Source organism: Carassius auratus, chromosome 39, assembly GCF_003368295.1.
Source record: "Carassius auratus strain Wakin chromosome 39, ASM336829v1, whole genome shotgun sequence".
Lineage (NCBI taxonomy): Eukaryota > Metazoa > Chordata > Actinopteri > Cypriniformes > Cyprinidae > Carassius > Carassius auratus.
The window spans coordinates 8870242-8886035 of NC_039281.1; the positions used below are offsets into that span (position 1 = coordinate 8870242).

Below are 15794 nucleotides of genomic sequence, written 5' to 3' on the forward strand. Positions count from 1 at the left end.
CTCCTCTGACCAGACGAAGCCAGTAGTTCAATTCCAGGCTGCAGCAAAGTCAGATTGTGCAGAAGAATCATCTGTTTCCTGTGGTCTTGTCCTGGTGCTCCTCTGAGACAAGGTCTTTACAGGGGATCTGTATCTGGGCTCTAGTTGTCCTGGTCTCCGCTGTCTTTCAAGGATGTAGAGGTCATTTCTAGGTGCTGATCCACCATCTGGTCTGGATACGTACTGGATCCGGGTGACTGCAGTGACCCTCTGATTCTCCAGCTTACCAATGAGAGGTTCCAGGTCAACAACGAGCCAATACCAACAGTTCTGGAGAAGCCCATCAAAAGCCTCGGCCGCTGGTATAGCGCAGAAGACTCGAAGCTGATAGAGCAACTCAGGCAGGATACAATCAAGAAGATAAACAACACTGCTCTCCCAGGGAAGCTGAAGCTATGGTGCTTTCAGTTTGGGCTGCTGCCCCGTCTCATGTGGCTAATTTCTATTTATGAGGTCACGCTCTCCCATGCCATTAGACTGGAGAGATTAGTGAATGCACAAGTGAGGAAGTGGCTGGGACTGCCGAGATGCCTTACCAGCATTGGCCTGTATGGCAATGGAGCCCTCTCCCTGCCAATCTCAAGCCTGGTGGAGGAGTACAAATGTGCCAAATCAAGGCTGGAAATGACTCTCACAGAATCCCGGGATCCAGTCGTCAGAGGTGCTGCTCCTACCCTAGCAACGGGGAGGAAATGGAAGCCGTCGGCAGCGGTTGCGCCGGCAAAGGCTGCCCTCAAACACCGGGATATAGTGGGGCAGGTCCAACATGGCAGAGGGGGCCTTGGATTGGAAGCAGCAACACCAACATGGCAAAAGGCGACTCCAACCGAACGGCGGCACATGGTGGTGGAGGAGGTGCGCCACCAGGAGGAAGCAGCCAGGTGTGCCAGGGCTGTCTCCCAAACCCAGCAAGGCCGTTGGATGAAGTGGGATGGCGTGGAGAGGAGAAAAATCACATGGAGTGAGATGTGGGGTATGGAGGCTAATAGACTAAGTTTCATAATCAGGGCCAGCTCTACCACAAGGCTCTTGAAGGAAGTAGGGATCAGAGGGCAGTCCCAACGGAGGGCAATCAAAGAACTTGCCACTGTAGCGGAACGGAGCAGTCACTGGCTGTGGCTGAAACGTAGGGACGCAACATGGGCTGCCAAATGATCGCATGGTGCCACCACTGTGCGACACACACCCGGGTCTGATCAACCCCGTGTGTGTGTGTGTGTGGTGGGCCAACCCCGGCAGAGGGTGTCTTGTGATAAGTGGCCGAAACACCCAATGAGGTCGGGCACACAACTGAAGATGTGTCACACTGATGGCACCATGAGAAATTTCACCCCACACAAGATGACATCCCCATTCAATTGTTGTGCTGAAAGTTAGGGATCTTTAACATCCAGTCCTACTAAGAATCCTGGATACAGACTGGATCTGGTGGCTACGGTGACCTCGGAATAAGAGAAAAACAGACTAATATTAGCGTAGATGCCATTCTTCTAATGATGTAGCAAGTATGTAGGGTGTTATGGGAAGTGTTCCCGGTTCCGGTTTGCCTAATTAATGCAGCCTAAAAATCCTTTAACGGATTTGGATATTAAAAGCATATTAGTTTGTTATGTGTTTGCCAGGTTAAAAAGATGGGTCTTTAATCTAGATTTAAACTGCAAGAGTGTGTCTGCCTCCTGAACAATGTTAGGTTGTTGATTTTGATATTCTAGGTATTATCAAATTGCCTGAGTTTTGAGAACGTAGCGGACGTAGAGGATTATAATGTAAAAGGAGCTCATTCAAATACTGAGGTGCTAAACCATTCAGGGCTTTATAAGTAATAAGCAATATTTTAAAATCTATACGATGTTTGATAGGGAGCCAGTGCAGTGTGGACAGGACCGGGCTAATATGGTCATACTTCCTGGTTCTAGTAAGAACTCTTGCTGCTGCATTTTGGACTAGCTGTAGTTTGTTTACTAAGCGTGCAGAACAACCACCCAATAAAGCATTACAATAGTCTAACCTTGAAGTCATAAATGCATGGATTAACATTTCTGCATTTGACATTGAGAGCATAGGCCGTAATTTAGATATATTTTTGAGATGGAAAAATGCAGTTTTACAAATGCTAGAAACATGACTTTCTAAGGAAAGATTGCGATCAAGTAGCACACCTAGGTTCCTAACTGATGACGAAGAATTGACAGAGCAACCATCAAGTCTTAGACAGTGTTCTAGGTTATTACAAGCAAGAGTTTTTAGGTCCTATAATTAACACCTGTTTTTTCTGAATTTAGCAGTAAGAAATTACTCGTCATCTAGTTTTTTATATCGACTATGCATTCCATTAGTTTTTCAAATTTGTGTGTTTCACCGGGCCGCGAAGAAATATAGAGCTGAGTATCATCAGCATAACAGTGAAAGCTAACACCATGTTTCCTGATGATATCTCCCAAGGGTAACATATAAAGCGTGAAGAGTAGCGGCCCTAGAACTGAGCCTTGAGGTACTCCATACTGCACTTGTGATCGATATGATACATCTTCATTCACTGCTACGAACTGATGGCGGTCATATAAGTACGATTTAAACCATGCTTATGAACTTCCACTAATGCCAACAAAGTGTTCAAGTCTATGCAAAAGAATGTTGTGGTCAATTGTGTCAAATGCAGCACTAAGATCCAATAAAACTAATAGAGAGATACACCCACGATCAGATGATAAGAGCAGATCATTTGTAACTCTAAGGAGAGCAGTCTCAGTACTATGATACGGCTAAATCCTGACTGGAAATCCTCACATATACCATTTTTCTCTAAGAAGGAATATAATTGTGAGGATACCACCTTTTCTAGTATCTTGGACAGAAAAGGGAGATTCGAAATTGGTCTATAATTAACTAGTTCTTTGGGGTCAAGTTGTGGTTTTTGGATGAGAGGCTTAATAACAGCCAGTTTGAAGGTTTTGAGGACATATCCTAATGACAATGAGGAATTAATAATAGTCAGAAGAGGACCTATGACTTCTGGAAGCACCTCTTTTAGGAGCTTAGATGGTATAGGGTCTAACATACATGTTGTTGGTTTAGATGATTTAACAAGTTTATACAATTGTTCCTCTCCTATAGTAGAGAATGAGTGGAACTGTTCCTCAGGGGGTCTATAGTGCACTGTCTGATGTGATACTGTAGCTGACGGCTGAATGGTTGGAATTTTATCTCTAATAGTATCGATTTTAGAAGTAAAGTAGTTCATAAAGTCATTACTGTTGTGGTGTTGGGAAATGTCAACACTTGTTGAGGCTTTATTTTTCTTTAATTTAGCCACTGTATTGAATAAATACCTGGGGTTATGTTTGTTTTCTTCTAAAACAGAAGAAAAGTAATCAGATCTAGCAGTTTTTAATGCTTTTCTGTAGGATATGTTACTTTCCCGCCAAGCAATACGAAATACCTCTAGTTTTGTTTTCCTCCAGCTGCGGTCCATTTTTCGGGCTGCTCTCTTTAGGGTGCGAGTATGCTCATTATACCATGGTGTCAAACTGATTTCCTTAACCTTCCTTAAGCGTAAAGGAGCAACTGTATTTAAAGTGCTAGAAAAGAGAGAGTCCATAGTTTCTGTTACATCATCAAGTTGTTCTGAGGTTTTGGATATGCTAAGGAATTTGGATACATCAGGAAGATTACTTACAAAGCAGTCTTTTGTGGTAGAAGTGATGGTTCTTCCATACTTGTAACAAGAAGTAGAATTTACAATTTTGGCTATATGAAGTTTGCACAAAACTAAATAATGATCTGAGATATCATCACTTGGCTGAATAATTTCAACACTATCAACATCAATTTCATGTGACAGTATTAAATCTAGAGTATGATTTCGACAATGAGTAGGTCCTGAAACATGTTGTCTAACACCAATAGAGTTCAGAATGTCTATAAATGCTGATCCCAATGCATCTTTTTCATTATCGACATGGATATTAAAATCACCAACTATTAAGACTTTATCTGCAGCCAGAACTAACTCGGATGTAAAATCACCAAACTCTTTAATAAAGTCTGTATGGTGCCCTGGTGGCCTGTGTACAGTAGCCAGTACAAACATAACAGGGGATTTATCATTAACATTTGTTTCTCTGGATAATGTTATATGAAGCACCATTACTTCAAACGAGTTATACTTGAAGCCTGCCCTCTGAGAAATCCTGAAAACGTTGTTAGAAATTGAAGCAACTCCTCCACCTTTGCCTTTTAGACGTGGCTCGTGTTTATAACAGTAATCTAGGGGGGTGGACTCATTTAAAATAATGTAATCATCAGGTTTTAGCCAGGTTTCTGTCAAACAGAGTAGGGTTGTCACGATACCATTAAAAAATGTTACGATACTATACCAGCTGAAGTATCACGATACCAAGTAGTATCGCGATTCCATGCCATATTGTATTAATTTAAAATTCAAATCTACAAAATCAAGCAAAATGTCAGAAATACTAAGATATAAATGAAAACAGACCAAATTGTCCTCAGAATATTTTTTTTAATGAAAATGAATAACTGGCTCTTTGAAAAACTCAAGAACAGTCATGAAGCAACTAAAAAAATTTACTCCACCTTTACAGTAATGAAGTCATGCAAAATGAAACTCTTTTCAGTGTACTAAGTATAAACAACACATTAAGAATATAATTTGGATAAGGAAACTCATAAAACTTGGATTTCAGGGAAGAATTAAATTGAAGAAGAAAAATAAGAATAATTCATATATTCATCTGAAAAGTTAATTAGAGAACATTAGAACATTCTACTGTTTCAGAGTAAATTAATGCTGTTGCCTTTACAGTTTATGTGCCCAAATTCTTGACCTGTTGTAAGTTCTTGCCAAGAAACACCAGCATATCCAAATGATGTGAGGTCAGCCTTGAACGAAGAGGTGTACATATGTTGCCTGATAAACTAAAAATGCGTTCTGATGCACAACTTGTGGCAGATATGCACAGGTATCTTTTTGCGAAGATCGATAGGACTGGAAAGCTGCCCTCATTTTGCCTCCACCATTTGAGTGGGTCATCTCTTGCATCTGTCTCTGGCATTTTGTGGTATATTTCCAACTCCCTCCTTAGCTTTTGCTGTGAATGCAAATACATAAACATTTAATTAAGTCAAATCTGTTCTCATTATTAGCTACAGTGCTGTAATTAATTTAATATAAAAATACAAAATGGAATGTAATCACTGTAATCTTACCTGTGGTTCTGCTGCAGAGACAGTAACATCATCCTCAGTTGTGCATGGCGTTGCTCCTCGTTTCTCATTCATAATACCTGCCAAAAGTCCACTTAGCCCTGATTTTGGACACCCGAAATTAGGCTGATTTGGGATCTTCACTGATGGGACTGCATGCATTAAGCTTTTCTCAACCTGCTGCTGAAACCGTGCTTCCACCTCTTGTACATTAGATACAAAGGTGTCTTTGAATCTCGGATCTAAAAATGTACAACAGTTCAACATTGTCTGTATCTCTTTCTGATTTTATCTGTTTTGCAGATCAGACCTTATGCAATCCTTGATACGAGAACTTAGTTGGCTGTCAGAGGCAGACGCTATCAAAATTGATTCAGTTTTCCAGAGCAGTGGCAGGACTGAGGAAATTGTGGGATGCTGCTCTCCACTTAGTGCATCAGTAAAATCCCTTAGAGGTCCAAGCACATTTTTCAGTGCTTCCATTGTAGTAACATCCAGGTCTTTAGGCATGAGGTGCCACTTGTTTCTGTTATCAGCTAACACAGCACAAACAGCTTGCTGCTGTTCTAAAAAGCGTTGCACCATGTCACATGCAGACCCCCAACGGGTAGGTTCGTCATGTATCAGTTTGTGTTGTGGTACACCAAGGTCAGCCTGCTTTGTCTTTAACTGTCGTGTCAGCTTGGCGGATCGCGAAAAAGCAGATACAGTTCTTCTAAGCAGAGACAAGGTATTGCCTACATGATCAACATTGAGGCCCTTGTGAACTGCCAAGTCAAGATTATGCCCAAAGCATGGAATCCAGTTACAATCAGAGAAGGCCTTGATGTTATTGGAAGCATTGTCAGTTGTAATTCCTGCCATGTCATGTAAATTGAGCCCCCATTGCTCTTCCAACATCTCAGAGAAGGCCTCGCTTATGCTCTCTGCTGTGTGGTCACTATTAAGTTCTGCACAGCCCAGGCACCATGACTGCATTTGCCAATCCATTGTTATGAACTGAGCAGTTACAGCCATGTAGGACTGCATTGTTCTGCTGGTCCAGAGGTCTGTAGTACATGAATAAAATCCAGATCCTTCAAGTTCTGCTTTTATTGTCCCTCTAGTTTCTGTGTACAATTTTGGTATTTCATTATTCATGAAAAAGTTCCTGCTGGGCAGTTCATATTTGCTGTTGAGCTTCTTGACTAGTTGCTTGAATCCAAACCTGTCCGCTGTATATATTGGTATTTGGTCAAGACAAATGAATTCGGCCACAGCTCTGTTTAGAACAGCTGCTTCTTTGGATGTTGCTTCATACTTCTTGGATTTCTCAAAGAGGCTTTCGATGGTGGGCTGCGACTTGCTGGTGGCAGGGTTACCTGTGTGGCTTTGGGCACCAGTTAGGGAAGCATGGTTCTGATTCTGAAAAAAAAAAAAAAACAGTAAGAAACAATATGAAATAAATTACAGTACTTGGATTCTGTTTGTTTGTAAAAAAGTACATAAACATTTAAAAAAATTTGAAATAAAAAAATAAATTATATATTCAATAGCCCATTTCATTTTTTAATTTTTTCAAAAAATAGAATACAGAAAATTGTTTTAACATTTGTTGTATGTTAGTACTGTACATTTAATAAAATAAAAACTGGTGTGATTTTTTTTTTTTTTTTAATTTAATCAAATAAAATCAGTGTGAGTAAAATACATTTAAGAACAGCAAAATTGGCACAGAAACTGCACTTTTAGTGACACTGCAATTAAAACTGCTAAAATAATGATTAGTTATTTGATATATGAAGTTGTAAATAAAAAAAATGTCAAATACAAATATATGAAATGTTGAAAAAATTATTTTATGGACTACCTTTAAATGGGAAACTAAAAAATCCAGTAGGTGGCAGTCGTTCTTAATGTTTTAATGACAGAGCCATTCAAAGAAACGTCTGGGCACTTCAGGAATGAAGCAAGTGATTACTCACACGATTGTTGCAAAAAATGAAAACCATTCATCCAGAAGTTGGACAAAAGAGCAACAAAAATATATACATACTATTAGGGGTGTCACGATTCTCCAAATCCTCGATTCGATTGCATTTTCGATTCTAAGGTCATGGTTCGATTCGATTCTCGATTTTATCATTTATTCTCTATAAAGCACAGATTGTCATTTTTCAAACTAGACTTTTATGCAATATAATATCTGACCTTTGTTTGCAATGTACCACATTACACTGTCAAATTTAAAACTTTTATTAACAACATAATGTAACAATAACTTATATCTAGGGCTGCAACTAACGATTATTTTGATAATCGATTAATCTGTCGATTATTTTTACGATTAATCGGTTTATGTACTTATATTTTAGTTTTTTCCATTTTTTCCCCAAGTAAATTATTAATAAAGGGTCTTTATCATTCAGCATAGATTTTTAAGGGATTTTAACCATTTTGCATTGTCATATCCTCATCAAAAATATACCTGGAGTTGTTTTATTATGTTAGTAATCCTTTGTCGAACTCTTCTGCAATCAAAACACTGACCCATACTCTAGCAAAATTCACAAGGAGATTTCAAATATTGTTTTCACCATGGCAGTCCTTAGAGCTCCTAAAGTAGTTTAACATCCCAAACAAAGCTTAAGGAATCTTTGAGAACATATTTTCACGAAGTATAAGGATAAAACAGAATAAAATTGCAGTGCATTGTATTTTATTATTTACTGGGAAAAAGCTTTTTAGCTTATGCTGTGAAATTGTAAACAATCCTTCGAAAAAAAGTGCCAATGGCATGAAACCTGAATGGAACTCACAATTTAAAGTAAAATCCATCAGAAGGTTGTCCAGAAAAAAAAAATTGGGACACACACAAAAAACCTGCTGTGTGAAAAAGAGCAGTGAATACTTAGAAAAGAAGTGCATTTTAAATATACTCAAACATTTACCTCTCTCATTCAGTCATAATTAGGCTGCAAGTCTGAATTATGAACTGGTAAACGACAAACTGATCACATAACATGTTTGTAAAGCTTTAAATGTTAACTGTTAAAAAGCAATGTTATCAGCTTTTACGACTAAACATTTGCAAACAACCTTGTACTGGAGAATCTGCACAAATAAAATTCTTAGGGGCCGTTCACATATCGCACCTAAAAACGCGTGGAAAACGCTAGTCGCGCCGCTTTCTCCTTCTTTCCAAAGCGCTCGGGCAGAAGCGCCCCTGAGGCGTCTGCGTTTGCAAAGCAACCATGACGTGCCCTCTCCATGAAGAACCGGAAATTTCAGCAAAGGATAAATGGATGCGGTGTGGACGCGCCTGGAAAAACGGGCGCATCGCACCGCGTGCGTGTCGCGACCGCGTCGCTTCCATTATGAGAGTGCATACTGCGCGCCTACATAGGAAATAACGAACTTGAGCACGCAAAAGACACGATATGTGAACGGCCCCTTAAACAGTTCAGTAGTGCAGAGTTTCTTCTTCTTCTTCTTTTAACTTTTTATGGCGGATGGCAAACCAACTTTTTGGTGCATTTACCGCCACCGACTGGACTGGAGTGTGAAGCACTGATAGACAAATGACAAAAAAAAACAAAAAAAAAAAAAATTATATATGTATATTAAATTCTGTTAATTATTCCTATTTCTTTAATGTATTTTATAATAACACCATATATTCTTCTTTGTCCTGCTTTCTCGTTCAAAAAACACCCATGTTTTAACTTCATTAATGAGCTTTAACCTTTCTTTTTCATATTTTTTACATTACATTAATACATGTTCTATAGTTTCAGGCTGATTACAATAAATACATTTACCTGATTCATGTTTTCCTATTTTAAACAATGAATGATTTAATCTGGTATGTCCTATTCGAATGCGTGAGATAATTGTATCTTCTTTCCTGTTCTTAAAAACATTTCTTCCATTTACTTTCTGTTGAATATTATACATAAACCTGCCCTTGTTATCACAGTTCCATTCCTCTTGCCATTTGTTATTCATGAATTCTTTTATTTTCCCTTTAACTTCATTTTTGCTCAGAGTCACATGAATATCTATTTCTGTATGTTTAAGAGCTTGTTTAGCAAGCTTATCAACCACTTCATTAGCCTCCACTCCCACATGAGCAGGAACCCACATAAATTTTATCAAACTTACTTTACTTACTCTTAACAAGCTTGCCAGAATCTCATATATAAGGTCTTGCCTTGATGATTTTAATCCACTTGCAAGACTAGATAATGCTGCATAAGAATCAGAACAAATTACAACTAAGCTTGGTTTGACCTCCTCTACCCACTGAAGGGCTACCACCATAGCAATTAATTCAGTGGCATAGACAGATACATGATCAGTTATTCTTTTCTTAATTTTAATTTGAAATTGTGGAATGTATACTGCAGCAGTAGTTCTACCAGAGATAGGTTCTTTAGAACCATCAGTGTATATATTTAACCATGATGAATAATTCTGTTCCAAATACTCCTGGACAATAATGTTCTTGGGGGTAGCTTTCTCATTTTTCATTTTTATTTGTATCTGAAAATCTACATTAGGCATAGGAAAAAACCATGGAGGAATTCTGGATACTACCACAGTTGGACTAACATCACAATCAGCAATACCAACTACTCCTGCTTCCCTTTCAGCAATCCACCCAAAGCTTTTAATATTTTTATTTCCATGCTCCCAACATTCTTCAATCACCCCCTTTACTGGATGACATTCTTTATGTCCTTTTAAATTAATCCAATAATTCATTCTCATTGAATATCTACGGAGGTGTAAAGGAGCTTCCCCAACTTCTACCTGTATGGCTGCAATGGGAGATGTTTTAAACGCACCGCAACATATTCTTAAAGCTTGACTCTGCATTGTTTCAATCTTTTTCAGAGTAGTTTCAGCTGCAAATCCATAAATAATGCTTCCATAATCTAAACTTGGTCTGATTAATGTACAATAAATTCTTTTCAAAGACATTCTACAAGCTCCCCATTCTATCCCAGATAAACATCTTAAAATATTTACTCCTGTTTTACATTTATTGATCAGTTTTTTAGCATGAGTTGCAAATGTCAATCTGGATTCCATCCATACACCAAGATATTTAACTATAGAGACTTGCTCCAGCTCCTGGTTATACAACTTTAACTTAACCTCTGGTACTTTTTCCCCTTTGTAAAACATATAACTTGGGTTTTATCCACAGATAATCTAAAACTCCAATCATTTGCCTGTACCTCCACTTTATCAACAGCTTTTTGTAAACTTTGGGACACACATGCAATATTACGCCCTCTTTTCCATATTGCCCCATCATCAGCAAATAATGCCCTTCCAATATCACCCTTAAAATTACTAAAAATATCATTGATCATAATATTAAAAAATACTGGGCTACATACACTTCCTTGTGGAGTTCCATTATCTATCGAGTATGTCTCAGAATACTCTACTCCTATCCTAACTTGTATTGTTCTTTCTAAAAGGAAATCCATAATCCAGTTGTATAATTTTCCTCCAATTCCCATGCATTTAAGTTTAATTAAAAGTCCCTCTTTCCAAAGCATATCATATGCTTTCTCAATATCAAATAAAACCCCCACCAAAACTTCTTTATTTGCCTGAGCTTTCCTAACATCGCCTTCTAAACTTAAAACAGCATCCATAGTATTCCGACCTGCCCTAAATCCACTCTGATATGGTGATATAAGACCTTTTATTTCCAATATATAATTTAGCCTTCGTATGATCATTTTTTCCATCAGTTTACATAAGTTAGAAGTTAAAGCAATCGGTCTATAATTAATTGGATTTGATTTATCCTTTCCGGGTTTGCCAACTGGTACAATTATCCCATGCTTCCATGAAGAAGGAATCTTCCCTGCATTCCAAACCTTATTAAAAAGATTTAAAATAATATTTAAAGATCTATCTGATAAATGTTGGATCATTACATAACATATGTCATCTTTCCCAGGAGAAGAATGTTTAACTCCCCATAGTGCCATCTTTAATTCATACATATTAAAATCTGCATCTAAAGCATCACCAGAAGGATTTCTTTTCATCATTAAATCTGGATATTTATTTTTGTTCAGATTTCTACTCTTTTTAATGTCATCTGATATATTATCATCACTATGGACTTTAACAAAAACTTTAGCCAACATTTCAGCTTTTTCATTATCTGTCACGGCTATTCTTCCTTCATCATTTTTTAAAACAGGAAAAGTCCAATTTCTATAAATTCCTCCCATTTTCCTAATTGATCCCCATACTTCACTTACTTCAATATCATCTCCTATTGTAGAACACCAATCTCTCCAGTACTTCTTTTTAGCTCCTCTTACTATTCTTCTTACTTCAGCTTGTGATTTCTTATATTTAATAAAATCTTCAAATAAATTAGACTTTTTAATTTTTCTAAATGCTTTATTCCTATTATGTATAACATCACTACACTGATCTGTCCACCAAGGAACTGCTTTCCTCTTTTTACATAGTCTCTTTTTTCCAATAATTTTATCAGTTACCTCATACAAAACTTTACATATTTCCCCATTACATTCATCTATGTCTTCCATCTTATTCAGTTCTAATGCTGTTAATTCTACCTCACTTAGATATTGATATGCTTCCCAGTTTGCTTGATTAAATCTCCATCTTGGAGCTAAAATCACATTACGTTCTTTAACACTCATCCCTACCTTACATACAATTATATAGTGATCACTCCCCATACTATTATCTTCCTGAACTTCCCATACACATTTACCAGCTATCCCTTCAGAGACCAATGTCAAATCTATAGCTGACCCAATACCACGTACTAAATCTATTCTTGTGTTCCTACCATCATTTATACAAACTAACCCGTTACTATCTATAATTTCTTCAACAACATCCCCATTATGATCATCTTTACTGCTTCCCCATAAAGTGCTGTGTGCATTAAAATCTCCACACCAAATTATTTTATGATTTCCTGATCCTATAACCTTTTCTAAGTCTTTACTTAATCTATTACAAGGATTATAATAATTTATTATTCTAATATTGTGTTTCTCTGCATATATTTCAATAACCACCAATTCATATTCTTCAATTTCATTAATAACTCTAAATTCTAATTCAGAGACGCTGTTCGGGAAGCACGTGACATAAAACGAGGCCAGCTATTGGCTATTCGCTACTTCACCTGCTGTACTGGCTGAGTAAAACCTCCGGTGGCTCATTACTGCCACACTTTGGTCACCGCAGATTTGAAATATGCACGAAATGAGCCGCTTATGGCAAATAAAATTAATTTAGCGACGAATCGATTACTAAATTAGTTGACAACTATTTTAATAATCGATTTTAATCGATTAAATCGATTCGTTGTTTCAGCTCTACTTATATCTTTAGTCAATTGAAAACTTAAAATAAACTGCCATCCAGTTTCTCTTTTGTAAGTGCAGTCACAAAAGATGACATTCAAGTTCATAACAAAACAAACAAAAACAATAAAAAATGACTAAACTAACCTTCAAATATTACAATATATCTATTTAAAAGATTAAAGATAAAACACTTGTTAAACACTTCACTGTCATTCATTTAGATTTTATATATATATATATATATATATATATATATATAATGTATGTATGTACAGTGTGTGTGTGCATCATTACAGTCTGTAAAATATGTGTATCTCTTATTACAAGACTGCAATCACTAGCAATCAGAAGAATTCCAGTTAATCAAGTATCTACAAAAGATCTACTCTATAAACAATGCATTAAATTACATTAAAGACAAAAATAAATTAAACAAGCAAAAGAAATGATTACTCGCATGTATCTGGTCCACTGATGAAGTCATGGGTCAAGTCAAGTGAATTATTAATCATTTTCTAACAGGCGTCGAATACTGACTTTAGGAAAAGGGGAATAACCAATGACATTTGAAATAACAACTAAAACAGCAAGCCTCGCCCCACGACTTACAAAAATAAAATTGTTCGCGCGAGCAGAGGTGAGATGATCGAGCGCGAGGATGTGGGGAATGAGCATGCGCGTGCGAGGGCTTTTATTGCATTTAGTACATGTCACGCGCGCGAGAGTTTGAAATGAGCTCGCGGGCTCCCGTTTCTTCGCATCCGATTCAGTTTTCCTCTCGCGGAAGCCATATAGCGCGCGCGCCAGCATCAGTTGAATGCTCGGTTATTTTTGTCATTGATTTGCCGTCATACAACATGGGGGCGTGGCAGCATCGACGATTCCATTTTTTAATTCGAAGTTCGAGACTGTGACTTAATTTCGATCGATTTCGATTTAAAATCGAAATCGTGACACCCCTACATACTATACATAAAGTTATTATTTTAAAATACAGCTTAAGCTGCTAATTTTAAAAATCTTTTAATTTAGGTAAGTTGGTGCCGTGCCAGTGGTCGTTTTGTAGGCAAGCATCAGTACCTTGAATTTGATGCGAGCAGCTACTGGTAGCCAGTGTAACCTGATGAGGAGAGGCACAGTCTCTATAGTGTGATATCTACACAGTCTCTATAGTGTGATATCTAGGTGAAAGAGTCTCTATGTGCTGAGAATTAACTGACCTCTGTGACGGGAGGCAGCTAGCAGACGGTCGGTTTAGCCAGTCTGTCTGCTTCCTGACCTGGGCCCCAGTTAGTCAAGTATAAACACTAAGACTATTTGCCATATTTCTAGAGAGAAGAGTGGTGCCACCCCATGAGGGATGAAGACCATCTCTTTTCAACAGGTCAGGTCTGCCCCAAAAGCTCGTCCAATTGTCTGTGAAACCTATGTTATTCTGTGAGCACCACTTAGACATCCAGCCATTGAGTGATGACAATCTGCTATGCATCTCATCAGCACGGTAAGCAGGGAGGGGACCAGAGCATATTACAGTGTCTGACATCGTGCTTGCAAGTTCACACACCTCTTTAAAGTTATTTTTAGTGATCTACGACTGGCGAAGTCGAACATCATTAGCGCCGGCATGAATAACAATCTTACTGTATTTACGTTTAGCATTAGCCAGCACTTTTAAATTTGCCAAGATGTCAGGCGCTCTGGCTCCCGGTAAACATTTGACTATGGTGGCTGGTGTCTCTATATTCACGTTCCGTACAATAGAATCACCAATAACTAGAGCACTTTCATCAGGTTTCTCAGTGGGTGCATCACTGAGTGGGGAGAACCTGTTTAATGTTTTGATGGGAACAGAAGAGCGGTGTTTTGACCCACGACTACGCTGCCTCACCGTCACCCAGTTGCCCTGCTGCAGGGGCTCTGCTGGAACCGGACAATGTACAGGAGTCCCTGAGCTAGACGCATCCAAAGCCATATCTAGAGCCCTAACATTCTTACTGTCCTCAATTAAAGTTTGGATGCGTGTCTCTAATTCTGAAATCTTCTCTGTCAGCCTAACTGTTTCCCTGCATTTATCACATGTGAATCCCTCATCAGCGACAGAGATAGATAAACTACATGTGGCAAGAGGTGCAAATAACGATAGTAGGAGAAGCCATTACTCACCGTGCTTGATGAAATATTCTTACTGCGGTTGTTTGATGAACTTGTGAAAAACTGCAGCGTGAGAGAGGAGAGGAGAAAAGAGAACGCTAATGACAAGCTAACGGGTGCTAACGCTTTGCAGGTGTACTGCAGTCACGGATATAAAATAAAAGTAAACAATCAAAGTTAATCTGATAAGATTGATCGATAATATCAGAAATATGGTGTGAATTAAGTTATATTTTACCACTTTAAAAACACAGAGAGTGATATTAAGATGAAGATTCTAGAGAAAAAATTAAATAAAAACAGCTAAACGGAGCTACGATTAGCTGCAGAAGTCCAACAGGAAGTAGAGAAAACACTGTCCAACAGCCTCCCAGATCAGTGACATCATTTATGAACTTGGCAATTAAAGAGTTAAAATCTTGGATTTTTAAAAAACATTTGGTAGTTTTGATCAGGACTGAGGTTGATTAACAGATTTATGCAAAAAACATTGAAAAAAAATATATGAATCTGATACATTTTTACAGCAGTTTAATTGAGTGGATGTTTTCATCCCGAACAACTCGAAAGGTAGTGAATTTGAACAATCCACAAGGGGTTAATAAATAATCAACAGCTAAATAACAGTGTTAATGTTGTAATGTAATGTTTAAGTTATTCTTTATTTTTTTAGTTCTACAGAGATTTCGGTGACATCATCAAAGAGACGCTCAGTAAATCCAAGATGATCAGCTCAGTGGAAAGCGCCAGGACTGTGTGTTTGTGTCTGCAGCAGGTGTGTGTGTGTGTGTGTGTGTGTGTTTGTGTCTGCAGCAGGTGTGTGTGTGTGTGTGTGTGTGTGTGTGTTTGTGTCTGCAGCAGGTGTGTGTGTGTGTGTGTGTGTGTGTTTGTGTCTGCAGCAGGTGTGTGTGTGTGTGTGTGTGTGTGTGTTTGTGTCTGCAGCAGGTGTGTGTGTGTGTGTGTGTGTGTGTGTTTGTGTCTGCAGCAGGTGTGTGTGTGTGTGTGTTT

At 38.1% G+C, this 15794-nt stretch overlaps 1 protein-coding gene across 4 annotated transcripts in view; it reads left to right on the top strand.

Moving 5' to 3' along the window:
- stag3 (STAG3 cohesin complex component) overlaps positions 1-15794 on the top strand; it is a 54441-nt gene that overhangs the window by 32279 nt on the left and 6368 nt on the right. For all 4 annotated transcript variants that reach the window (XM_026225711.1, XM_026225709.1, XM_026225708.1 and 1 more), the window contains one exon: positions 15460-15561. In XM_026225711.1, coding sequence (XP_026081496.1) covers positions 15460-15561 — 102 coding nt within the window. The remainder of the gene's footprint in view (positions 1-15459; positions 15562-15794) is intronic.